We start from the raw sequence: 27,151 nt of genomic DNA, 5'->3' as shown, positions 1-27,151 counted from the left end.
TCTTTATTAGACTCTACTTTGGAAAAACTTCCTTGGAAGAAGTTGAAAAGCTTCATGATCTTCTTCAATAGGATCAGCTTTCTATTTTAACATGAAATCTTCATTTTATTTATCAGATTTTAGTGTACTCTTATCACTATAATTGAATAATAAAGGTGTAAAACTAACCCATTATTGTACCTTGTGACCAATCTTATATAAATCAAATTAACACTAAGAAAATACAGATTTGTCTCCCTCATTTGGTACCTGAGGATATTCTAAATGCATATGTGCCACAAAAATACAATTTGCCAACAGTCCCCAATCTCATAAGTGGAAAACAATAAATGAACAATTTTTTAAAAGAAAACAAATTTAAAAGGCTCTTTTAAGGTGAAATTAATTGAACTCCTAAACATCCTTGCTGTAATGGTCACATGTAGCCCTCCAGCTGCAGCAGGACTTAGATCATGCAACAGATTATCAATTAGATTCACATCAAGGATGCATGCTATGACTTGGGGAACAGAGATTTGAGGATGGAGAAAATACCATTCTCTCATGAGTAAATATATTAAACTTGAACCTCATCAGATCTAAGTGCTGAATGGTCCAGACTTCTTATAATCAATAACAAAACAGTAATTAAGAGAGTCTGCTCTCACCTTTACTATAGCTTACCTAGATTCTTCCAATGGATGTTGAACAGTAAGCAGTCGAGGGTGTCGAAGCCTCGTTAGCTGTTGAACACCTCGTTTTAAAGAATCAATAATTTGATCCTTTTCAAATTTTTGATACTTGTCTATTAGCTTCTTATCAAACACAAAAACAGCCACTTCCTAGAAATAACCAATGAAATTCACTCAGTACATAACACATCCAAAAAATAAAACCTATATAAAATTATGTACATGCATACTTCTTAAAAAATCAACAGTACAATCCTACCAGTGCAAGAAGCACTACAATATATATCTACAGCTACACATTGTCCTTATTCTGTCCCAGCCATTTTCATCATGACTGTACAGAATTTCTGGAATACGTGTTTTAAGAATTACTGTGCTCCAAACCTTACAAACTACTGCATAAACTACAATCATTTTCTACAGAATTATAGAACAGCAGGCTAACAAGATAGAAATCAGCTTGATTTTTAGGTAAACAAAAGCATTTATATAACTATAAATAAATAAAATATTCTGAGGGTACTCACTCATTTGCATTAAGAGATGTTTCATTAAACTACACTCTTTCTCAAAGTTCTGTTCCAAACAAGTATGTTCCATATTGAAGTACACTTTCATAAGAGAGAACTTGTGGTGAATAACATCTGAGATCAATTAACCTGATCATTCCCATGATAGTCCAGACATGGGACTCCCAATACAGGAAGGATGTGGAGCTCTTGGAGTGAGTCCAGAGGAGGGCCACTAAGATGATCAGAGGGCTGGAGCACCTCTCCTGTGAGGAAAGGTTGAGGGAACTGGGCTTATTTAGCGTGGAAAAGAAGGGTCCAGGGAGACCTCATTACGGCCTTCCAATCTTTGAAAGGAGCATGCAAACTAGAGAGAAAACAACTGTTCACATGGGTGGACAGCGATAGGACAAGGGAGAATGGTCTTAAACTGAGACGGGAGATTTAGGTTAGATATCAGTAGGAAGCTTTTCACATAGAAGGTGGTGACACACTGGAACAGGTTGCCCAAGGAGGCTGTGGATGCCCCATCCCTGGAAGCATTCAAGGCCAGGCTGGATGTGGCCCTGGGCAGCCTGGTCTGCTGGTTGGTGACCCTGCACATAGCAGGGAGGTTGAAACCAGATGATCATTGTGGTGCTTTTCAACCCAGGCCATTCTATGATTCTATCATAACACATTAAGCATAGTAAAAAATTCCTGAATGTGTAAAATAAGCCCCAGAAACGTAGTAAATGTTAAAAGAGAAGAAACTGATTTTCCAATTAACCTCTGCAAATGGAGTAGGAGAAAACTAAGGAATTTAAATGAAACTTCAAAATTATAGAGGTGGATATGAAATTAAAAAGAAAACAAAAGACAAAAGCAACAAAGAAAGAAAAATCAACAACTGGACATATCCATCATAGAAGCTACTAAAGACAAATAAATCAATTGGAAAGAAAGTACACTTGCACCCATTCTTAACTAGCCAAAAAACCCTATAAACATAAAAAAGTATTTCCCAAATCTTAGGAAAGCAGGTAGTAGTAGTAAAAAGTCAAAATTAGAAAGCAAGCCCTACTCTATTCTCAAGTGGGGAAAAAAAAAAAAAGCATTGCTGATTTCTATCAACAAAAGCCATGACCAAGAGAAAGAAAATAAATAGTGCAACCACACTTGCTGATTCTCAGTAAGCTGTGCTCCATCATTTCCATTCTAAGCTCCTGATGTACTCTGCTTACAACAACAGAAGGCAATCAGGCCACCCAGTGACGTAACACTTTCTTTCTTGCCACTGAGAGGAGGGCAAGCCACACAAAGACTGCAGGAGCACTGAGTACGTGTGTTGCTAAAGATACAAACACAACTATAAGGCATTTCTAAATAAAAGCTCTTAGGAGCTGTGAAAATGTAAGGATGCAACAGCATCAATTCGTCCTATTTCAGTGCATGTTGAGGAAAGATGTTAATAATATAGAAAACAACCAAACACTGCAGTGGTGGACATGAGAGAAACTCTTTTCAGGAAATTTAGAACAGTGTACAGTAGTAACAGCAGAGACCTAGCACAGGACAACACGGAAGGAAGAAAAACCCACAGAATGCTGAATGACTGCAGCCTGCCATCTACCCAATGATTTGAATGATGTGGTGCTCTTGTGCAAAAGATTTAATGTGATCATGTTGTTAAAGATTAAGACGTAAACAAAATCAAAGGAGCACTTGATTTTAGAAATCTTGTTTGCTTTGCCTTTCATATGTCTTCTCTATTTTACCCAAATGCACTCACATTTTTTTTAATGAATATTCAAATGCCATTCAATATGAAAACACATGATGTTTTACCAAAGCCTCCCACCATGCAAAGCAAAATAGTCTCTGAATTACAATACTGGAAAGCATTCCAGTGTTACACTGGTCTTTTGCCAGAAAAGATTTTCCTACAGACTTTTTTTTTCTTTTTTTTTTTCTAAGTTAGACAGTGTTTCTCTACAATATTAACTCTACTTCCCCATCAGGTTGTTCCACTCACAAAGGTGCTATATTATGCCAGAAGAACATCAGCACATTCAGACTACGTAAGCAACTCCACAATGGGCAGAAACAAATACTATAACTATAAAATAAGCAATGTGTTGCTTCATGTAACATGATACATGAAATAAAAGAATACTATCATATATATCTGCTGTCACTGGTGATTGAAGCTTTACATTTTTGTATATGTCATAGAATTAAAATAAGAATCAAATTAATTCACATTTGAAATTTTAACTTCAGCTGCTGACTTCCATTTGTTCTGGGAAACAAACTGCTGATGCAATACTGACACTTCAATTTAGCTAGTTTACATGGCTACAATGACTTAAATTACTACTTGTGTTATAAAATAACAAGAAGGGCAATTAAGCTTTACATCCTTTTTGTTTGATCACTATACACATTTACTGTAAACAAACAAACATGCTAAGTGCTTGTAGCTCCAAGTTAGATACACTTTTGCAATGCAGGAATTGCATGCAGCACATGACAGAAGCGACTGCAACTACCTCCTCCATAGTGCCCAACCAACCTTCTAAAGGGCCCGTGCAAAAGAAATACACAGGAATGCTAAAGAACAGACCCAACAGAACAGAGTGTTTCATCCTAGTGACTTTCGCAATATTAAGCTGAATGTTGATATGATGTTACCTACCTGGCAATAATAATAATGAATGGTAATTGCCAGCTAAAATTCTCTGCAATACAACTGTTGCTGTACTTTTAATGACTGATGATGGCATACAAATGTGCAGGTGTTAGTCAAGGTTTATAGAGAGAATGAGGTTCAAATATGGTAACATCTGAACTAACACCCTTTAAAATCAACAGTCAGACACCCATTTCAAAGGCTTGGAAAATAAACAACACACAACCTACTCACAGGAATGGATTTCCATATACTGTCAGTTGGGCAGTGAAAGAAATTACAACACTCAAAGCTATGCCCACTACAGGTCACTTGCTTATGGAACATGGAGATTGTATAAAACCTATCAAAACTTTCAGTATTGTTACTGCACTGCATAATTGAATAACACCAAAAACCAACACAAAATAAACACAAATTCAGCACATTTGATAAATTCAGTAAATACTATGATAAAACCCTGTCATGGCTAGACAGATGCATGAGAAACATGGTACAACATATGATGAACATTATGCAGATTCTGACACAGATCACACAATTCCCACACAGTATTTATTCTGCATACTATACTTCTCCACCAGCTACCATTTGACAGGCTGTATACATGCTTACAGAAGTAAGTTACCCTGACTATCTCTTTTGGCACATTTACAGCAAGCTGATTCATTCTACAAGTGACTTCATATTACTTCAGCATCAAGTTTAACTGCATCTTCTACTTAATCAAAGAATATTCTATTTTCTCGCCAAGTTTTAAAAAGATATTTCATATTTCTCCCAATCAATAAAATCATGTTCTATAACACCAGCTTTTAAACTCTGTTTCTCATAGATTCATAGAATCGATTGAGTTGGAATGACCTTAAAGATCATCTAGTTCCAATCTTCCTTCCCCTTGCAGGGATGCTACGCACCAGACCAGGCTGCCCAGAGCTCCATCCAACCTGGCCTTAAATGCCTCCAAGGGCATTCACAATTTCCCTGGGCAGCCTGTGCCTCACCATCCTCTGAGTGAAAGATATCTCCCAGTATCTAATCTCAGTATCTCCTCTTTTAATTTAAAACCATTCCCCCTAGTCCCATCACCATCAGATTGTGATAAAAAGAGGGAAGACCAACTTATAAAGTTCATTTTAAGTACTGGAAGACCAAAATGAGCTATCCCTGGAATCTTCCTCAAGCTGAACAAGCCCAGATCCCTCAAACTTTCTTCACAGAAGAGGTGGTCCAGCCCTCTGATCATCTTTGTACCCCTCCTCTGGACTCATTCTAACAGCTCATCATTCTGGTGCTGGGGGCCCCAGGCCTGGATACAAAACTCCAGATAGGGCCACACAAAGGCAGAATAGAGGGGAACAATCCCTTCCCTTGCCCTGCTGGCAACACTTCTTTTGATGCAGACTAGAATAATGTAGGCCTTCTGGGCTGAAAACATGCACTGCTGGCTCATGTCTAGCTTTCTGTGCACCAGAACCCCAAGTCCTTCTCCACAGGGCTGCTCTCAAGGAGTTCTTCTATTCTGTAGTTGTGACTGGGATTGTCCCAGTCCAAGTGCAACACCTCGCACTTGGCCTTGTTAAACTTCATTAGGCTCACGTGGACCCACAGGCCTCTCTGGCAGGCATCCTTTCGTTCCATTGTATCAACTACACCACTCGGCTTGGTGGTTCATCCCCAGCTTGCTGAAGGTGCAATCAATGCCACCATCTCTGTCATTACTAAAGTGAAACTTTCTTCCAAAGTCACAGTCCCACTTTTATCTATATGCGCAGCTTCCAGTGAAGCAAAAGTACAGTTTAGAGCACCAGTACATGTAACACAGTTACAGAGTTACTTCTCTAGCAACAATACTGATCTGAAAGTTGCACAATCGAGACAGGATTCTCTTCCTCCACACCCTCCTCCAGTACGCAATGCCTTTCTGCCACTGTATCTCACTTCTTAATAACATTTCTAACCCTTCAATTCGTGTGTCAAAGCTGAACAAAAAAATCACAGCCTGTTTTGCTGAGATCAAATAATGGCATGGTTCATGATCTTTTAACGCTGTAAAAAGCCAGTATAATTATGTCCCAAAACTGCAAAGTAAACTAATCTGGAGAAATGAACCGTGTTAAAACGAACAAACAAACAAACCTCACCGTTCTTGTCAGATCAGTTAACTCAAATCAGTTCTTGATCTTGTTCTCAAGTTGTGTGCTATGACTACTGAACCATTTTTTTCTCCAGCAGCAAAGCTCACTTAAGTAGCTGATAACATCATACTTAAATCATTTAGGGGTCTTCAATTTTTACACTCTTAGCATTTGCCAGCACAGCTGGATTTTCCTTTTTTATATCACCAAGTGATACCTACCAGTCTGTTATTTAACACTTACAAACATAAGTTGTTACTTGACAACTCACCTGCTTTGTCGATTTTTTAGTTCCATTAAATATCTTCCAGGCAAGACCGTTACCACCACTGGCAATATGTCGACCTACATCAAATTCCCTGGTAACGGGATTTCCCATGACCGCGCTGGTGACATCAGCTGTTACCTTTGTAACAGTGCTCTTTAACTTATTCAGCATGGACTCCATTGTGTCAGCTGTACACCAACGTACTATCCTAAAAAGACAAGAAAAAAAGCTTCACAGTCTTTTAGAAATACTATAAACAAAGACAAATGTCGAAAATAATATTAAGGTCATCTGACCAAAGATCTGTAGAATACTGGAGGCCTGGGCTGTATGTCCTTGCTACTCCTCCTCAGAAACTGCTGAATCTGTTGATGACTTTTCATAGGATCTATCAAAGCAACTGAGGACTGAAAAACTCAACCACTTATTGAAAAAACAGGTGATTGAATCAATTAGACTGCTCCTGTGAAAGGAAAGGTTCACAACTTCTATATTAATATCAATCAGCAGAACCAAAGGTGAATGAAAGCGGAATCCATCAATTCAGTGTTCGTGGAATTAGACATTTTCTGAGGGAAAATACTGCTCAGACCAGAGGGCCAGCAAAAGAATGATTTCTATTATGCACAAGACAATTGAAAAAAATCAAACTGTTCTTTCCCACATCATGACTAACAAAACACAAGCTCAAAATTCAGTACCTTACCCATTAGAATTGCTGACATTATTTGTCTGACCTGAACATTCAGGAGGTGATCAGCTGCTGTGAAAGTAGGAAACAAGAAACTGCCTTTTTATGCTTTTTTCAACAAAATTATACATGTAAGTTTATTAGCATAACATTTGCAAATTTGAGAGCTAAACGACTGTGGCTCCTTACAGTTCATTTCACTTTCCTCTCCCTCTACTGCATACTTACACAGTTTCCTAAGTTGACATGGTTAGTTCAAAAAAATCTGATTTCTCTTTTCTGCCAGAGAAAAGTTTGAAGGATATGCCACATTTATACAATTGCCTCTCTGATAATGGATATATAAGAAAGAATGCAGACAAGAAAGAAATAGCAAAAGAGAGAGACAGGCATTCATCTTCTTTATCGGTATATGCACAGACAAAGAGAGAACACAAAGAGAAATGATCTCCTGGAATCAGTATCATACGGCACATTTTGAAGAAATATTGAAGAATATTTCTTCATTCTTCCTTTCATATAAGGTATGAAGAATACTAATGTCTTCAACTTGTAGAATAAATCTATGATAACACATTAGCAAATACGCTGAAACACAGCCTTATTTGTTATATATTCAATTTATTGGATTATAATTTATGCAAAACTACCTTGAAAAATAAAAATGTCACTGCTAAGCAAATAGAAGAGATCAGAGTCAGCTGTGATAAAGATGTTTTCCAAGTCATGGTAACGAGGACAAAATAAGCAGAAGTAACAGGTAATCCAGGGAGCACTGGGGCCAATCAGCCCCAACGTCCACCTGATCTATTTGAACAAACTAAAGCTTTTCCCACTGCTCAGGCATCACAGGGCATTGTTCTATACAGAGAACAATGGAGTCTAATCAGATATGCATTTATTGTAACACTTTCCATATTCAAGGCAGAGATGGAGCTTGTTTCTTCTCCATGGTTCCTCATTCTCACAAATCTGTAGCAATTTATCTCTGACGTCTGTGTATTTCAGTCCAACTTGACTGAAATTGACCACACTATTCAGACATGCAATCTTTCTCCCCCTTTCCCAAAAGAGAAAATTAACACAGTAGGCAAATTTTCTCTTAAAAGAAAAAAAAAAGAGTAACTGAAGAATTCATTCCAGTGAAGATGTATTTTTAAGCAAATCTAGATCTTAGCCCAGTGCTGGAAGCATCACAGCTATGTTGCCTTATATTGATTACGGTTGCAGTTACATCCCATTTTCAGCATGACTCCACAGTGAAATATAGAAACATGCTCCTGCTGTGACTCAATAAATGTTTCTCCAGCAGCCACATCAGATGAGCAACACAACTTTGCACTTCTAAAGAGAGTACCAAAATCAAAAATTCAAGAAAATGTTCTATATAAAAAAGAGGTATTAGTATTTAAAAAAAAAAAAAAAAAAAAAAGGCATCAGCTGCACCAATCTCAATCTCACATTGAGCTTTAAAACAGGAAGTAGCAGTTATGGCTCCATCAGGACCACTCAGGAGCAGAAGCAGATATGATGCATATGCAGGATGAAGAAGGTCTAAATTATGGGGACCAGAAGCTTTAGATAATGAGGCACTGAGACTGAGTAGTCTAAGTCCAATGAGATAAGAATAATTATGTACTTGCTTGGTATGTATTGTTCTACTGAGAACATCTGAAAATAAACCAGGAAACACAGAATTGCTTTATTAAATTATACTACTATTTATAAGTGACATTTTATAGCAATACATCAACTTTATCAGTTATGCTATGGACAAACGCATGCAATTCTTAACTATGCAGCCCAAGATCAAACAGTTATTAGACACTGTCCAATATTCCTTTATAAATGAACTTTTTACTAACCTGATGAATAAGTGGAAATAAGGATCACAGAATATTCTGAACACGGTGATAGGAATCTCTAGAACTTTTTTTGCAGCTATGTCACAGGACAAACTCTCTATATTAAAGAACTATAAAACCAATCTTAACGAGTTTAAAATAACCACAAATCTCATCTACTTGCTGTTCAATTTTGTGCTATTTGTATTCTGTTTCATTCACTCCCCACTGACAAGTCTTCCATAGCATCAGTGCAACACATTCTTCTGTTGCAAAACTGGAGAGAAGTTCCACAGATTTACTTGCAGAGATAAGATGAAGAAAATGTGTGCATGTGCATGCTCACATTCCTTTGTATAAACCTGAAAGAGAGCTTCTCCAGTCAGACAGTGGAAAAAATGGTGCAGCATTCATTAATTCAGAACTGCCCTCTACTGTGAGTGACAGATTAACTATAGTGAGAAAGCTAGAAAAGCCAGAAGGTGAAGATGCCCATAACATCCAGGTGTCTGAAGGGTCAGGATTTAAACAGCAATCCTAGCAGGCCCTGTCCAATCTGTTCATCTCCAGTTTGACAGTACACAAATTACTGATTTGTTCAGCTAAGGAAAAGGAGTACTCCTTAGTAAACGGTTTTGGCTTTAAGTCTATCAAAAACTATTTATACATTTGTAGAAATCCTCATGTCAACATTTGGACTGTGTTCTAAAAGAAGCCTTTTTTCTTTTTTGGATCTGTAAAAACAATTGTTATTATTGATTTCAATCAAAACATTTACATCAGCGAGAACAGCATACTTTGAAAATCCTTGAGGAAAAAAACCCCAAACATTCCATTTTCAGAAATACCACAAATCTTAATGTTATTGACCATACCTGAAACATGTAACTTTAGTTCTCAACTGCAGGAAACTGTTCAACTGTTCGGTTATTCTAAGACTGAATTACTACTTATAGCAGAATTAACAGCCACAGGGCAACAAAGCAAGTCTGCTACCCAGAATGACAATTTCAGCTCAAATTAAAAGGTAGCAAATGGGAAAAGTACAAGATCTTATAAGTAATAGTGCACAGACAAGCAACACAGGACATGTAATTACGCTCAAAAACTTTGCTTTCCTTCTGTTTGAACAGGAAGGATTATTTATAACAAGTCGATGACAGCAAGCGCTTGGAAGCTACACCAAGTCTACAGAATCTGGAACCAATCCTAAAAGGAAACACAGCATTTGCTTAGGACATCATTTTCACGAAGTCCCCTCACAAGTGCCGGGTGGTCTTTGTGCTAATAAACATCAGCAGAAAGATGGTGACAACCCTGCAGAAAGGTGACAACCCTGCCACTGTGTGAGGGGAGCAGTAACAGCCCTCACAGCAACAAGAAATGAATCAAAACAGTGAAAAGGTTGAAATAAAATCCAAAATAAATCCTCAGAGTAAGTCACCTTCACGGCTTTGTTTTTCTTTATTTATTTTATTTTTCTTCTAGCATTTTGGCACTGAACTGCAGCTGAAACCTTAACAAGTACTGACGGCAGACGGTCGTGCCGGTCCCTCGTTAAGAGGAGAGCCCCGACCTGAACAACGGCCGCACAACGGCCTCCCGCCCCACCATGTCACTGTTATCTACAGTCAGAACGGACCTGCAGCGGAACCCCTCCCCGCAGTTGCCCCCGGGCGGGAGGGTTTGCACTCCGGCCCTACGGCCCCTCTCGCCCCGCAGCCGGGACGGTCCCCCTCCCCCTCTTCGTGCCCGAACACCGCTCCCGGGCCGCGCACCCGCAGCCCGCGCAGCAGCGTTAGGCCCCAGGTGGCCCCGCGGGGCCGGGCCGCGCCTCTCACCTGAGCTCGGGGCGAACCGCCGGCGCGGGACCCGGCCGCCCGTCGCCCTGTGGGCCCGGAGGACCGGCTGTCAGCTAGCTCTGTCGCTGGCTCCGTCCCGACCCGCTCCGGCTACTCCATGGCGAGAGCCACGGCGCCGGGAGAGGGGCGGCCTGTGTGCGGCTCACTTCCGCCCCGCAGGGGCAGGGCCGAGGCGGCGGCGGAGGGCGGGAAGTGATGCGCGCGGCCGCTTCCGTTATGGCGGCTCGTTCGGCTCCGTGCCTCGGGGGGCTCCTCGGGCGGCGTGTGAGGGGCCGCTCGTGCAGTGACACCTTCCTCTATTTTTGTAAAATTGAGTACGGTTGCTGTAGGGCTTACGTGCCAAGAGGGAGGACTGCCGTCACACAGTAAAAATACCTTTAAAATGTGAAAACAAAGCTATATATGCTGGTCTGTAAAACTTCATATAAACGTTTTGCAAATGGTGATGGTCCTTCTCGAGCGACTCAGCTGTGGAATCATAGAATCGTAGAATATCTGAAGTTGGGAGGGATCACCGAGTCCAACTCTTGGCTCCACACAGCACCAACTGAAATCAAGCCATATGTCTGAAGGCACTGTCCAGACAATTCTTGTACTACAGCAGGTTGAGGTTGTGATCACTGCTCTGGGCAACCTGTCCCATGCCCACTGCCCTTCGGTGGAGAACCTGTCCCTAACCCCCTCACCTGATCCTCCCAATGCAGCTCTGTGCTATTCCCTCCTTTGTTATCTACAATAGTCTGGCACAGTAGTATTAGCTTAATTTTGTTCCTGTTCATACACTGTCCTGAGTTCATACGCTGACAGATGGGTTACATGTTGCCTAAACAGGTAACCAGGTCACAGCTGCAGACTTGGTTCACCTGAGACACAAGCCTGGCAGACATTCCAGAAAAATGAGAAGAGGAGGTAACTTATTTGCTCTCCTGAAAAATAAACAAAAGAAACCACAACCCAGTAACCCCCAGCCTCTTTTTAAGAAGGAAATGTTCCAATTACTTTTTCTCAAAATCTATGCATATTACCAACAGCAGAGGTCACATTTCTATTCCCCTCATGACTATTCACTAACATAATCATAACCAAGACTCACATTCATTTTCAGAATGAGCAAAGTTGAAGTGACCTTTTAATAATAGTGCAATGCCCATTCGGTTGCACAACAGTAACATTTTTTTTTGGGGGGGGGGGAGAAAGAAATCAGATTATCCTGTGTGTTATACCAGTACTAGCATTCACTATTTTGCCTCACACTATTAAGACTTTTTGCACTAAGAACATAATGAAGCAGTCAGTAAAAATTAAGCTTGTAAAACTTTATTCTGAAAATGAACTTCTCCCAATCCAATGAAGTATAGGAAAGCTAAAACACAATCCTAACTGACAGAGAACACCTCAGAGCTCCACTCTGAGTAAACCAATGGAACAACAACATACCCAACTATGCTACTTAAATATCAAATTTCTCTTCACATATATTGTGTCCGTGTTCTTCATAATCTTCTCTGGTTACTACCAAGTCTTCAAAATCATCATTTTCAGAAATGAGCTTCCCACCTTCCCAAGAATAAGTAATAGGGCTGAAAAATGAACAAAACCATTGTCAATCTTGTGCAAGTTCATTTAAAATACAGTTCTTGGAAATCATGACTGCACACTTTTATTTGACCATATCTATCAAAAATGTATCAAATCAGAAAAGACTGTTCTCAGATGTTTTTTTTTGACTGCTACATGAAACCATCCAGCTCCAGTCAAATTTTGAGACAAAGTTTGAAACTTGGCCAGGGCTGACTTCCCATTTTATAAAAAAATTAAGTAACTTTTGGGAGGCAGGTGTGAAGGGGGCAGGAAATAGCAATGTCTTCATATTTTCTTTGCGTGACTATTCTTTAATATTCAAAAATATTCTCTAGTAATACTTTAAAAGGTAAAGATAATCTTTTGTATGATCAAAGACTACTTGTTTTGCCTCTACCATATATTCACTCTCTGCAAAGATGTTATTCCTTCAAGTCCCTGAAGTGCCTGCATTAAAACTGATACGTCAGCATTCATATAGTAATTATTCTTTTAAGTACTAAACTCTAATCACGCATACTTATGTATCCACTTCTCTTAATGAGACTACAGTCTTACTGATCTATTTATAACACTCACCTTGGAAACAACTACTTCTGTGCTTAACTTCATTAGGCAATATACTAGACAAGCAGATGGTCTCTAATACATTCAATTTCTCCAAAAATACAACAAATTAGAACAATTGTTCTTGAATGATTTCGGTTCACTTAAAGGGATTAATATCTTTTTATCAGCAAAAGAAGTCCTGCCTGACAGTTTGTTCAGTACAGTTTAGGACTTACTTTTCTGGGAGAACAACAGAAACATCATAATCAGTTGGAGTAAGGCATCGCACTTCAGAATACACTCGATCTCTGAAGCCTGGAAAAAGCGTGTTTCCTCCAGTCAGAACAATGTTCTTGAAGAAGTGAGGCTGCATTTCTTCAAAATAAATAAAACCTGTAGTTAGAGACTAAGGATGGATTTAGAAACGAGATTCTTCTTCCCCGATTTTGTTATGAATTGGAAATGAGTTAAGAAAAACAGAAGTTGTGTTAATCTAGTGATCAACACAGTCATATTCATAGCAAAATACAACTGAGCAATCATCATCTGCTCTTCAATTTCTAAAAATCACAACGTTGTCTTTTAATTGTCTCTTAGATTTCATGCCTACCAACACATTCTTCTTTCAAAATGAATTTTATTTTGTACTCTTAAAAATTGCACCATTTCATAGTCTCAACACCTCCACCCTTATGTGGCATCACAAAACCTATGAATATCCTTGCAGTAGTAGTAACATCAACTACATCAATATCATCTATAACACGAAGGCACTAATATTATTTCTGTCCAACAGAGCAGTCAAACAGGTTTAAGACTCTGATGCTTAAATGATTGATTTTAGCCAGGCTGAATTTTCTTCCACTGAAGAAAAATTTATTTAAGTATATATAAGTATATTCCATCATCAGTGGCAGGTAGATCACATTGGTAATACAGCACACGGCAATCAACTGAAGCAAAAGTAGAAGCCAATCTAGGAACTACCACAAAGCTGTGCTTGCACAAGTGGGCATCTTACAGATAATCATCAGTTCTAGGCTACACAATACATGCCAAAAGACAGAACAGTTCATAAAAGCCTACCAGACATATTGAGAGCATTTAGCTTCTTATGACTCTTTGGGTGCTAAAACAAGTTTAAAATAAAATAACTTCCAAAATACTTATTAAATTATACCTTCTGGTAAATTCTGAATAGAATCAACAATGGCTTCAGGAATTCCCATCTCTTGAATACCAATATCTGAAGGATGGAAGAGTATTTCTGGAACTGCAAATCTTTCATTCGTTAGACGAAGTATTTGTTCACCAGTTTTGTATTTTCCACTTAGCACCATCTCTTCCCTTGGCTAAATTAAAGACAGAAATAGTAAACACTGCTTTAGAAAAGAAGTTATATTCTGGAGTATTCAGCTTATTTTTTTCATGTACTATAGTAGTGGTAAGCCATACATCCCACATTAAGCCATATTACCTATAAATCTTTTAATAATAACAATACATACCCTGGTATTAAATTTGGATTTATCAACTTACCAGCTGCAGATTTGCCCAATGCAAAATAAAATAAGTATGCACAAGAATGATACTTAAAATACTGGGACTGCTTTTGAAACTGAAAACTATGGCCAACTAAAAAAAAAAAAAACAACCAAGCAAGGATAACACTTAAAATTGTTGTCACTAGTATGAAGATTTTTCAGGCTCTTCAGGCACAGCTTTGAGCTTTCTACATACTAGCATGCTTAGATGAAATTCAAATAGACTTACTAACACTTACCAAAGAGAAAACCCCTTTCAGCTTTGCGAAAGGAATAATAGTGATACATGATAATTTAGAGTAGGTTTCATGACAGCACGAGCATTGCAATCTGCAAGTGTTAGATAACAGGACATAAAATGCTATGCTAGAGAAACAAGTATTTCATTTTCATGTCGGCTTCCTAAGAAATGAGTGACAAGCTGCCTGCTTTTCCTTCCTATCAGAGGCAATTTCTAGAAAATGTACAAATCTCAAGGTAGGCGAAACCTACCTACACCAGGAAAGGTAGCAAGAAACATCAAGTCAGCACATCAGATTACCAGGTAGCTACAGTGGTTGCAACCACATTTAACGCAGTACTGCACTGACAGCAATCTGAAGTTTGAGGACAGCAAGTCAGTTTCTCTCGATGATTACATTTGTACGTATACTGCAAGTTAGCATTAGCGCATGTAAATTACTATAAAGGAACATGCTTCAGGAAGAATGTAAGCTAAATGAATTCTTGGTTTTAAGCAGCAGTTACAAAGGGTATGAAATCTTCACGAGAAGCTGCAACATGATTGTATCTCAAAGCCTTCAAAAATAGATGACAACACATCTTGCCATTTTTCTACCAGAATAAGGAAAGAAGAGACGGAGCCTTTGCCACCGTTCAGTTTTCAAATCACACGCAATATTCCTACAAGAATCTGAACTAAAGATTTGATACTGCAAATTAATACACCTCAGGATACTTGGCATTTTAAAAATTTAACCCATTAATGCATAGAACAGACAGAAGTTACAACGCAGCATTAGAACAAAGAAGTCTTTTTAACAAACAGGAACAGCCTTGTGCAAAGGAAAACAGTCCAAAAATATTTTAAAACTCTAATGTCAATACCTTACAGAATCCTTTTTTGATTGTACTGAAGTCTGGCAAAACATAATCTACCATTACAGTATTTTCCTCTCCTTTTAATCTGAAAAATAATGTAAAATACAACAGAATAAAGAACAAGTTCTTCTAAATCTCCACATTTTTATCCTGATAATACTTCCATTGACTTAATTTGAAAATTTTCTAATTAACAGCATATTTTCATTTGTTCGTACAAATTAATTATTGAGAAGTACCAAGTTTTACACTTAATAGCACTGCATACATACTTAGCAATCTCCATGTCCTTGTAAAAGTCTTGAGACACATAACACACATCTTCTTTTACTTGATTAATTACATGTGTTTCATCCATAACGTGTAACTGCCTGTGCAGGAACAAACAGAAAAAAACAACCTCCATATAAAATAGAATCTAAGTTTGACAACTGTTACAGTTCTTTGCATTACCTGTCTACTATTTTATTGGAGACGAGTTACCAGTTTTCAGTGCAGAAATCTAGTACTGCAGCACATATTTAACAACTGTCTCAGTAGATAATCAGTCAGCTGTCTCAGAAAGTTTTAAGAACTTGTATCATTATGAACATACAGGTTGTTTCAGCAACTTCAAAAGCCCTGGTACTGTGATAAATTAGGCTGTTAAATTTTTGTAGTGACATTTTTAAGCTCAGGACAGCAGCCAGCTGATTGTAACAGACAACAGTCCCCTTCAAACAGTATTTAATCTAAAATTCATAGAAAGAATATCAAGTCTCATGCTTTACCTGTAAGAGATTATCTCCTTCAGATGGTTGGTTAACAGTTTTCCTCCAACATTAATCCTACAGAGAAGAAGTAACGCAGGGATTTTTGTTAACTTCAGCAGGGAGAGGGAAGTGATTGTCTCCTACTCAGCTCTTGTGAGGTGCTATCTGGAGTACTGCAAACAGACCTGGGGACTCCAGTACAGGAAGGACGTGGAGCTCTTGGAAATGGTCCAGAGGAGGGCCATTAAAATGATCAGAGGGCTGGAGCACCTCTACTGTGAAGAAAGTTGAGGGAACTGGGCTTGTTTAGCTTGGAGAAGAAAAGGCTCCAGGGAGACCTCATTGTGGCCTTCCAATATTTGAAGGGAGCATATGAACAGGAGGGGGGGAATGGCTGTTTATGAGGGTGGATAGTGATAGGACAAGGGGGAATGGTTTTAAACTGAGGCAAGGGAGGTTTAGGTTAGATATGAGGAGGAAGTTTTTCACACAGAGGGTGGTGATGCACTGGAACAGGTTGCCCAAGGAGGTTGTGGATGCCCCATCCCTGGAGGCATTCAAGGCCAGGCTGGATGTGGCTCTGGGCAGCCTGGTCTGCTGGTGGGCGACCCTGCACATAGCAGGGGGTTGAAACCAGATGATCGTTGTGGTGCTTTTCAACCCAGGCCATTCTATAATTATATGATGATTCTATGTATAGCAAACTATTCTTAAAAATATATATATGTAACACTGTTTACCTGATAATTGCTTCCTTCTTCTTTTTACTTCTACAATAAGGTACAATATGTGTAAAAGAATATCCACTGTCCACAATGATACAGCACAGCTCAGATGGATTATCCCGGAAATACCTGTGCGCACTAAGAGCTCCAGCTGAAACATAGAAAACCTACTCATGTTTACATGAACACACACTTTTAGAATTTACGCTGATATAAAAGTGCTTCAAATTTTAAATGCCAGACTTTCAAAAACTCAATACAGAACACTACAACCACACATGAACTAATTTTGATAGCACTAACATCACACATTGTATATTCCCACCCACCTCGCTGCTTTTTTCTTTCTCATGGATTCAAACGCTTGCTCTATTTCCTCTCCTAAGGTTCACAGAGATTAACTGCAACGTGATTGTTCAAGTCTATCTAAAGGGATATCCTACGTCTAAGGATGCATTTCATGACAAGGCTGCATTTTATTTGCTAATACAAAACAAAATTAAAAAAAAAACCAAACATCTCCATTCCTAAAAGAAGAAAGTCTTCACACTTTCTCAAATGCAATCTTATTTCAAAATATATTAACTATCTCTGACATCTTTCTCTCCTCTTAGATTTCCTTTTGCTGAACTTAATGGAACGATGCTCTTAAAGAAGTAGTCTGGGAGGATGCCTAATCCAGTTTGAATACATCTACTATCACATTACTCAGGAAGGAGCCAAAATAATTCCTGCATATGCATGTATACACTCATATTTATTTATTTTCAAGTTTGAACTTTCCAATGCATAAATGTGAATTAAGATGGGATATACTCACCGTTTACTCTAAGAACTGCTTGAAATTGATACTCTTCGAATAGGATTTCATTCATTGATTCTTGTATTGAACTGAAGTTAAAATAAGGTTCAGTGATAATAATATTGGTATCTACAAAATCCACCTATGAAAAATACACAAAAATTGCCATTACTTTCAGGGAGACCTCACTGTGGCCCTCCAGTATTTAAAGGGAGCTTATAAACAGGAGGAAAACAGACTTCTTACACAATCTGATAGTGATAGGACAAGGCAGAACTGTTTTATACTAAAGGGGAGATTTACATTATGTATTAGGAGGAAATTATTTACTCGGAGGGTGGTAAGGCACTGGAGCACATTGCCCAGAGAATGCTGCAACCCTGGAATTGTTCAAGGCCAGGCTGGATGAGGCCATGGGCAGCCGCAGCTGGTGAGTGGCAGTCCTGCACAGCAGGGAATTGGAACCATATCATCTTTAAGTCCCTTCTGACCTAAGCCATTCTGTGATTTTATGCTACATTATACAGCAGTTTAAAACTACGTAAATTTAGACACATGATTATAATTTGCCATATCAGTTAGCAGAAACTAGGCTTCTGAAGTTCTACTTTTATTTTTTCTTTTTAGGGAATTTATGAGCAGTGATGAATCTTAACACATTAATGGGTTAAAATATAATAGAAGGGAGCACCTTCATTATGTACTCTGCTCCCTTTACATTATAATGCAGCATTGTAAAGAGATACGCACAAAGAACACTACAATACTCAAGTAAGATACTACCAACTACAGAAAAGCATCTCTTCAACAGCTCAGCATTTAATCAAGATGAAATTCCACACCAACTAGTGAACTCTAACCAAACCAGCAAAAGATCCTGGACTTTCTACATTTACTAATTTCTTGAGTTTAACTACAAACCATACCTTGATATGGCCCTTATTCCTCTAAGGCCTTTACTCACAAAAACGGATTTAAAAAACGAAAAATTATTCCTGGAATTGTGAGTGACTGGAATTCTAGGTCCAAAATTTAAATGAAAGCTAAATATGAAAATCCAGTAGTATGTATTTTTAAGCCCAGAAACTGAACATTTTGGGACATTATTTTCATTCTGAGTAAAATTCTGCCCTCCTAGGTATCACAAAAATAAAAACACCCCAAGTTTCAGCTTAAATAGCAATACAGCATTTTTTACAAGAAAAAAAAACAGAAGAACAGCCTTACTGCACCTCTTGGGCTAAATCTAGTTTGTCTCACAAATAAGAAAAATTACATTTCAGATCTTTCAGATCAGATAATTAAACAAACAAACAAAGGAGAGTCTTACTTGATACATTTCTTTTCCAAAAAGATAATCCCAAACCTGTCTCTGGACATCCCAGTTTACCAAATAACCCTGCATAAGTTTGGGAAAAAAAAAAAAAAAGTCAATTACAAAATACATTTACATCTAACGCAACCATTAGAAATAAATACTTAGAAAATACAATTTTACTTTATTTTTTAAAAACAATTACCAGAGCTCTAAAAATCTCAAAAAACCACGATAGGCTAGCAGCACAAATGGAGATTTGAGAGTGGAGATTTGTAAATTCTTACAATCCTATGCCAAAGAATAAACATTACACAAAAACAAAGAATGTTACTATCACCTTCCATTGATACGTTAACTACTACCTTAAAAAAAGAAGGTAGGTTTCTATACGCATTATTCTCTTTGATAGATGAGAATACACTGTTGAGATGGGATGTCTGTAATACCGGGCTATACCCGGTTGTGTATAGCCTGTTGTGTGAAATATGTTCCATTAAGCACTAATTCCCATTGGCTGTAATTCTAGGTTGGGGTTAACTTACTTTTTGAAAAGGGAGAATGTAGAAGAGGCCAGAGGGGTCTTTGATTTCATCTAGTTGATTTGCTGTGAAGGTTTTCAAGCGTGCAGTCTTGGATCTGAACTGGCAGTTGGGAATGACGCTGGAAGAAACACAGGCATTTCCTACACATCAGAGCTTAAGACACGAGCTGCCCTCCTGTATCACTTTCACAGCAGCGTGCTTTTAATGATGTATTTGCAGCCACATCTCGTTTTTAAGCTATTTATCGATATAGGCTACCGAGAAAATATTGCAGCTGCTACAGAGACGAGGCGCAGGCTGCCCATAGTGCTGCGGGTGCTCCATCCCTGAAGGCGCTCAGGGCCAGGCCGGACAGGGTGCTGGGCAGACCCGAGCAGGTGTGCGGCAGCCCGCCCACGGCTGGAGGTCGCTCTGTATTATGAAGAATGCCTCAGCCCGCGGCTCGCAGCGCCCGCGCCGCCGAAGGAAGGCGGAAGAGGCGTGGCCAGCACACGCCGCAGGGGCGGCGCCCACAGCGGCCGCAGAGGTGGGGCGGCGGGAGCGGGCGGCGGGGAACGCGAGGGGCTGATTCGTCCACGCCGAGCTCAGCGGGGAGCGATCGGAAACCAAGGGACTGCGCCGGCGCCGCCGCGCGGCCTCACCTGACGTGCGCGTGGCTGTAGCCGATCTTGGCGTTGTAGGCGCCGTTATCCAGCACCAGCGTCGCCATGCTCCCCACGGCGCCACGGCCGCCGCCGTCCCAGTATTGATCCGCCACCGCCGTGGATCGCTATGGTTACCATAGAGCGGAGGTGCAGCGCGCGCGCGCGCGTTGCTTGACGGGACGCAGGAGTGCCGCGGGGACCGCCTCCGGCCGAGCACCCGCCTCTGCCGCCGGACGCTCGCCGCTCACGTGATGCCGGCGACGCTCGAGGAACCGCCGAGCCCGGCGATTGGTCGAGCGCCACCCGGAAGCATTCGCCACGGGAGGTGACGCGCATCAGCCCGCCCAACCGTGCCCGGCAGCCCCAGTGCGCCTGCGTCGGCGTCACTCCCAACCCCGCCTTCTTCAGCTCTGCGGCGTGCCACAATGCCCCCCGGCGGCAGCCATGGGCACGGCGCTTTGCTAGATACGGGCTCCTGCTCTATCAGTTAGTCATGCTGTCATTTAACGGCCTGTACTACACTCAGAGTTGTTTGTGGTTTTTTTGTTTTTTGTTTTTTTTTTTTTTTGTCGGAAAAATCATTGGATTGACTCAGGTCAACAGGCCCGTGGAAATTCACACATAGAGCTTCCTACACAGCCTGCCTTTCAATCCTTCTCGGGTGACATTTATTTCCCCCTGCGCAGGGCTCAGTGCAGATGCATCAAGAGAAAAGAGCTAGATGAAGGAATCCTTCATAGCTGTGTCTTTAAGGGCAAAGTAGTTAGGAAGAGCAAACCTCTGCTGCTTATATTAAGGCCACAGCTGATAACACTCTCACAAGTGGCATTCTTCATAAATAGTTGCCTTCCTCTATTTTGTAAGGGACTCCTTCTTTGGATGTTGTATCAAGCATCAGCTCCATGTATCAGTACTCCAAAATGCAGGAGCCTTCTGGCACTCATCTGCTTGAAAACATGGGATTGAGATGGGGGGAAAAAATAATAATAAAAAAAAGTAAGTCCAAAGTTTAATGAGCACAGTGTGGGAATATTCTGCTATTAACTTCTATCAGGATCCAAAACACCTGATATTCTACTCTGAGCAAGATAAGCTGGGCTTATCATACACACTTACAGTTCCTTGGGGGTGGAGGGCTGACTTGTGCCTTTTCCTCCAAGGAGCATGCTCCAAAATATGAGGGAGAAGGTGAGTTCATGACTCAGGTTAACCATGCTGGGCAGGAATATTTCAACTTTCTCATTCTGATCATCTTGTCTTCTGCCAGACCTAGGTGGGAAGAACATTTGAAAGGGAGCACATGCAAGGATCTTGCTTTCCTTTTCCCTCATATTTCCTCCCCCCTTCTTTTCTTCCTTGATGGGAAACTGTCATGTTCTCAAAGTTCTCCAAGAATTCTGAAACAATGGTGGATTTTTTCTAGTTGAGAAATGTGAACTAAAACATCAGTAAAAGTGTTGCTTCATTCCCACTTTGTAAGTCTCTCAAAGTAATATAGTGATGTCACTATTACACAACTGATTGATTTTTAAATACCTGGAAAATAAAAATCAATCAAAAGTATTAATCTCCTGACCTCCTTCTTCATTTGTTACTGCTTCACATCTGATATGAAGGTCCTTGGATTATTTTGGTTTATTGCATGCAAATAATTTACATGTGCACAAGAAGCAAAGAAATTAGTGTCTGATGTATTTCCTCTGCAGCCCTAGATTACATTCTGGAGCCAGTCAGCTGTCTTTCTTAAAGAGATTACATCTGAAAAACCTGGCAGTTTTTACCATTCTTCTTGCTATTTCTGATTAATATTGACAATTAGAGTTCCTGGTTAGCCACCAATGAAATTTCTTCAAGATATCTTTCCTGAATGAAGTAGCTCCAGAGAAGGGGCTTACTAAATGAACAAAGTTATGACAAATCATTTAATTAACTGTCTTGGAAATTTTGCCACAGCATGAAAACTTATTCTCTTGAAACAATCATAACCTGTAGACTTCATAACAACCATGGAAATCACCTGGAGAAGAACATGATTCTAGAAGTCTGAGATTTTGAGTAACTTCCAAGACACTCTGCTTAAGGAAAATGCTAAACTGGAGCCAGCAATACACTCTTACAGCCCAGAAAGCCAACCGCATCCTGGGCTGTACCAGGAGAAGTATGGCCAGTAGGGAGAAGGAGGTGATCCTGCCCCTCTGCTCTGTGCTGGTGAAGCCTCACCTAGAGTACTGCATGCAGATGTAGAGCCTTCAGGATAAGAGCACCTCTGGAGAAGGGCCACAAAAATGATCCAAGGGATGGAATACCTCCATGTAAGAACAGGCTGAGAGAACTGGGGCCAGAAGCTGTGCCTGAGCAGTTCTTCATCTTGCTAGCAAGGTTGAGTTTATTGCTGGTGGGTTGTTAGTTTGCTTGGTGCATCTGGAGATGTTCAAGACCTGCCTGGATGCCTACCTGTGCGACCTGCTGTAGGGAATCTGCTTTGGCAGGGGGGTTGGACTCAATGATCTCTGGAGGTCCCTTCCAACCCCTACAGTTCTGTGATTCTGTGATCATTTTGATCTAGAGGATCCTAGATAGAAACAAATTGCTTTCTGTGACTAGAAACAAACATTACTTTGAAAGAGAGGTATAACATAATGGAAAATACAATTTTCCATATACAAGGAATATAAGGACATATATTTCCAAATACAAGGACATCTGAACAGCAAGATCCCAGGCTGCATCAAGCAAGAATTCACTCAAACACAACAACCATAAGAAACAAGGAAAAATAAGCTACTTATCTCCAGGAAGCCTCAACTATGGAGGGATCCCCAGAAAGATACTCTTGCCTTCACTACCAATGCCTAAATGAGGTCTAGGAAGGGGTGGAGCCAGGTTCCACCCCTTTTGGTCACTCAGGTGCATTGCATACACCTGAGCATCCCTGGGTTGGCTCTGTCTTCCTGCTAGCTGCTCAATCACTGCTGCAAGCTGTGACTTAGCATTTCTGCTACATGAGGTATAAAAAAAATAAATGTCTTACTGGGCTCATCAAAGTAAAGGTACTGCAGAACAGAGGGAATACTGGAGTTTGTCTGGAAAATTCAAAGCAGCTTCAAACACTGCACACTGAGTGAACTTTCAGACCACTTGGCTCTTGGAAAGCAGATGAAGTGCACCTTGACAGCATCTAGTAATGCATGCATGCATGCAAATTCACATTTTATCTGGATGAATCTTTACTGCATATCAAAACATTTATTATTGCTATTGCATATTACATCTTTTAGCTGCACTTTGTAATGGCTTTTCAAAAAAACCAACCCAGTGCCAGTCTCTGAGGTTGTAGGGAATGGGCTGGGTGCACTAGGTGAGGGGCAGGCAATGTGGCCTGCAGGAGATGTGCTTCACTGGGCAGTGAAGGGAGAAGCTGCAGCTGAGGCACAGACAAATGCCTTCTTAGTCTACCATCTCATCATCAGTGGGGGAGAGTGGAGAAATGCAGAGAGCAGTACCCAGAAAGCAGAGGTGAATGGAGTTAATCTAGCTGTTGAATGATCAGTAGTGTTCCCCAGGGGTTTGCACTAAGGCCAGGCCTGTTTAATATTTTTTTGATGATCTAGACAAGGAGACTGACTGCATCCTCAGTAAATCTACAGATAACACCAAGCTGGAAGGAAGTATTAATTTGCATGAGAGTAGCAATTAGAGGAATCTGGATAGGCTGGATCGATGGGCTGAGGCCAATAGCTTGAGGTTCAACAAGACCATGAGTGGGGTCCTGCACTTTCGTCACAAAAATCCCAGACAACGATACTTGCTTGGGGAAGAGTGGCTGGAAAGCTGTGTAGAGGAAAAGGATCTGGAGGTACTGATCAACAGCCAGCAGAACACGAGCCAACAGTGTGCCCAGGTGGCTTTGATGGTCAGTGGCATCGTGGCTTGTATCAGCAATAGTGCAGCCAGCAGGAGCAGGGAGGTGACTGTCCCTCTGTATTCAGCCCTGAATACACACCTCAAGTGCTGTGTTCAGTTTTGGGCCCTGGAAAGAAAGACATGGAGGCCCTGGAGAATGTCCATTATAGGGCAGCGGAGCCGTGAAGGGTCTGGAGCACAGATGGCTGAGGGAACTGGGGTTGTTCAGTCTGGAGCTGAGGAGGCTCAGAGGAAACCTCATACAACAACCTGAAAGGAATTTGGAGGTGAATCGAGGCTCTGCCTCTTCTCCCAGGTAAGAGTGATAGGATAAAAGGGAATGGCCTCAAGTTGTGTCAAAGAGCATTCAGGTTGGATTTTAGGAATACCTCTGAAGGAGTGGTGCTGCACTGGACCAGGCTGCCCAGAAAGGCGGTTGAGTCACCGTCCCCGGAGGTGTTCGAGAAACATGTAGATGTGGCACCGAGGAACGTAGTTATTGGGTATGGTTGGGATGGGCTGACGGTCGGACTGGGTGATCTTAGCAGGCTTTTCCAACCTTAATGACTCTATGAATGGGCGGCAGTACGGGCTTTGGGGAGCGGAGGCTGCGGGGAGCGGAGGCTGCGGGTGCCGAGGGGCGGCGGTAACAGAGCGGGGTCCGCCTCTCCCCGTGCGGGGCGGTGGCTCCGTCCCGCCCCCCGTCACTAGGCGATGGTGCAGCCAAGATGGCGGTGGGTGCCGAGCGAGCGTGAGTGTTGGCAGCGGCTCCTCCGCTCCCCGCGGTCTCCCCGGCTCGGGCTGGGGGAGGCGGAGGGATGAGGCGCGTCCCCGTTCCGGGCCGGTCGTGGTGAGCGGTGCGTGCCGGCGAGCGCCATGGCGGGGATCATCAAGAAGCAGATCCTGAAGCATCTCTCCAGGTCAGCTCGGCGCCGGAGTGGGTTGAGGTGCGCGGGGGAGCAGCGGCGGCTCCTGGCTGGGGAGAGAGCCCGCTGGTGGGCGTAGGGGCCGTGCGCGGGGTTGTCCCGCCGTGACACGCGTGGAAACGGCCGCTGCCCCCCGCCCGGAGGCGGCCCGGCGTGCGTGGCGCAAAGAGGAGTCCCCGGGTGAGTCGCCGCCGAGCAGGCGGTGCCGCACGCAGCCCGGGCGGGCGCATGGAGCTTGGCGGTCCGCCTGGCCCCGATAGCGGGGCCGTCACAGCCGAGCTTGTGCCGGGTTTGGCCTGGTGGCAACGGGGGTCGTGCCGCTGCGCGGAGCGGTGAGAGCCCTCGTGCGTCTGCCGGGGAGCGAGATATTGTATGGGCCTCCTGCTCCAGAGGAAAAATGGTAATGCTGTGACATTTGGTGTCTGTGCGTGAAAGTTGGGGAAACTCCGCAAAATATAACGAGTGCACAATTTGAAAACGACGTAAAGAAATCTCTTCCATTTTGTAAAAAGAGACAACGGCCTTTTGGGTATCTCATTTCTACCTCATACTGCAGCATTCCTCAGGGTTTACTTTTATAAATTGTTACCTGAAAAGTGGATCCTGTGCTGCTTTGCTTATGTTCTTCAAAATGTTTCATTCTAATTCCGTGCGGTATTTTTGATGGTTATTTTTCATTAGTGCTAACAGAGACTCAAAGCAAATACTGCAGTTGTCATTTGACAGATCTGTCGATGGTGCCCAGAGAAAACAAAATTCTCATTCTAAAGCCTTTGCTGTCTAGCTCTTAAAGGTGTTGCATCAAGCAATAGTAATATAATGTAACTCCTCCATTCTATTCTTGAGGTTTTTGTAGCTGGGAATGCTGATGAGGAAATCTTTTCATGAGGTAGTAACTGAGCAGTGTGAGAATGGAAATGCAGTGCGAAGATGTCATCTGCCGGGAGTGAGCTTTCTCATCAGGAGCGTGCCTGAAATCAGTGCACTTAATTGGTTGATATAGTTCACTTCCTGTAGTGCTGACAGCATGCTGGATGGAGAGCTAAGAGAGCTGTGAAGTGAGTTGGTCGCAGTGCCAAAATGTGCCTCATAACTGGGCATGAGTAACTCAAGCTGCTTCTTGTCTGGTTTGTGAAATAAGCAGCTTTCAAATCAGTAGATTTTTTGTTTTTTAATGTTGATAAATGTGTGTTTTTGTGTGGGATGTGAAAATGTTGATTCAGTGAGACCGCTGTAATTGATTGCTGCGAGTTTTGGTATTTTTAAAAAGCCTATGGGATATATCTAACGATCTGAGGTTTGCAGTTTGAAATCGAGGCTCCTGAGCCACACTGCTCAATATTAAAGTAGCAAAACACAGACCTTATTATTAACGCCCTTATTATGGGTGTTCTTAATCATGTGATCAGATAATATCTTTCTTCTTGCAGAACTGGTGCTTCAGTGGTTGCACACAATGCACAAGAGAACAAAGTCAGGTGGCATTTTAAATTTCAAGGATTTGTTTTTTGAAGAAAAGTGACAATCGTGTTCTTTATTTTGGGTTTTCCTGTAACATCATAAGAATGTGCTTCGTGCATTGTTTTATTTCAGTCTGGAGCAAAAGATCTCAGGAAGTTCCTGTAACACATAGGGTGACAAAGGACACTTTCACTTTGGATTCTGTCACTATTTGGTTCCTGCTCTGCAGTTCTCAGTTCCTCAAAACTGATGCCCTTCTGCCACCTTCAACAAGGCAGGTGTTAGTGTCGGGATTGACGTCCTGGTAGAAATCCACATATAATAAAGGAAGAGTGGAAAAGAATTATCCAGTTATCTGGATTTACTTTCATCTCTGTTTCCTCTGTTTTTATTCTGTTTTTAGTGATTAAATCCTCTTTGTTTGAACAAACCCAAGTATAGTTTTTACTTCAGAGAACAAATAGAAGACGTGAACTTGTACTTTCAGTTACAGTTCTGTATTTCTGTTTTTTGTTACGTATCACAGAATGGTTGAGGTTGGAAGTAACCTCTGGATAGCATATCAGCCAGCCCTACCCTACAGATAATTTAGTAAGCAGTATTTACAATGGAGATTGCTGCATTATCTGCCACCACGTCTTAGTGCTTT

General features: G+C 41.3%; 3 protein-coding genes across 4 annotated transcripts in view; 1 reads left to right on the top strand and 2 right to left on the bottom strand.

Moving 5' to 3' along the window:
* SCYL2 (SCY1 like pseudokinase 2) overlaps window positions 1-10,823 on the bottom strand; it is a 35,502-nt gene extending 24,679 nt beyond the window's left edge. The window contains exons 1-3 of the mRNA XM_048956889.1: window positions 10,634-10,823; window positions 6,261-6,465; window positions 664-821 (exon numbers count right to left, since the gene is read on the bottom strand). Of these exons, the coding sequence (XP_048812846.1) occupies window positions 664-821; window positions 6,261-6,437 (335 nt within the window). The 5' untranslated portion in view covers window positions 6,438-6,465; window positions 10,634-10,823. The remainder of the gene's footprint in view (window positions 1-663; window positions 822-6,260; window positions 6,466-10,633) is intronic.
* Window positions 10,824-11,955: 1,132 nt separating this feature from the next.
* On the bottom strand, window positions 11,956-20,486 carry ACTR6 (actin related protein 6). Its single transcript, XM_048945225.1, has 11 exons — window positions 20,210-20,486; window positions 19,569-19,686; window positions 19,039-19,107; window positions 17,727-17,850; window positions 16,922-17,057; window positions 16,200-16,256; window positions 15,702-15,800; window positions 15,436-15,514; window positions 13,965-14,136; window positions 13,021-13,159; window positions 11,956-12,234 (listed from the first exon to the last, which is right to left on the bottom strand). Exons 1-11 carry the CDS (start codon window positions 20,275-20,277, stop codon window positions 12,105-12,107), a joined length of 1,191 nt encoding a protein of 396 aa, XP_048801182.1. The 5' UTR covers window positions 20,278-20,486; the 3' UTR covers window positions 11,956-12,104.
* Window positions 20,487-24,820: 4,334 nt separating this feature from the next.
* Window positions 24,821-27,151, top strand: part of BLTP3B (bridge-like lipid transfer protein family member 3B) — a 51,237-nt gene continuing 48,906 nt past the window's right edge. For both annotated transcript variants that reach the window (XM_048945191.1, XM_048945211.1), the window contains exon 1: window positions 24,821-25,035. In XM_048945191.1, the coding sequence (XP_048801148.1) occupies window positions 24,992-25,035 (44 nt within the window). In that variant the 5' untranslated portion in view covers window positions 24,821-24,991. The remainder of the gene's footprint in view (window positions 25,036-27,151) is intronic.

This window comes from Lagopus muta, chromosome 1 (genome assembly GCF_023343835.1).
Source record: "Lagopus muta isolate bLagMut1 chromosome 1, bLagMut1 primary, whole genome shotgun sequence".
NCBI classification, from domain to species: Eukaryota; Metazoa; Chordata; class Aves; order Galliformes; family Phasianidae; genus Lagopus; species Lagopus muta.
Note: the sequence above shows the minus strand (reverse complement) of the source record. Positions and strands in the feature narration are given on the sequence as shown.

Excerpts from the sequence above, each read along its gene's own strand:
- ACTR6 (XM_048945225.1), bottom strand. The coding sequence starts at position 20,277 with ATGGCGACGCTGGTGCTGGATAACGGCGCCTACAACGCCAAGATCGGC. Across the intron at positions 15,515-15,701 it reads AAGGACATGGAGATTGCTAA|ATTAAAAGGAGAGGAAAATA; the intron begins GTATGTATGCAG and ends ATTATTTTTCAG. Across the intron at positions 14,137-15,435 it reads TCAAAAAAGGATTCTGTAAG|CCAAGGGAAGAGATGGTGCT; the intron begins GTATTGACATTA and ends TCTTTAATTTAG.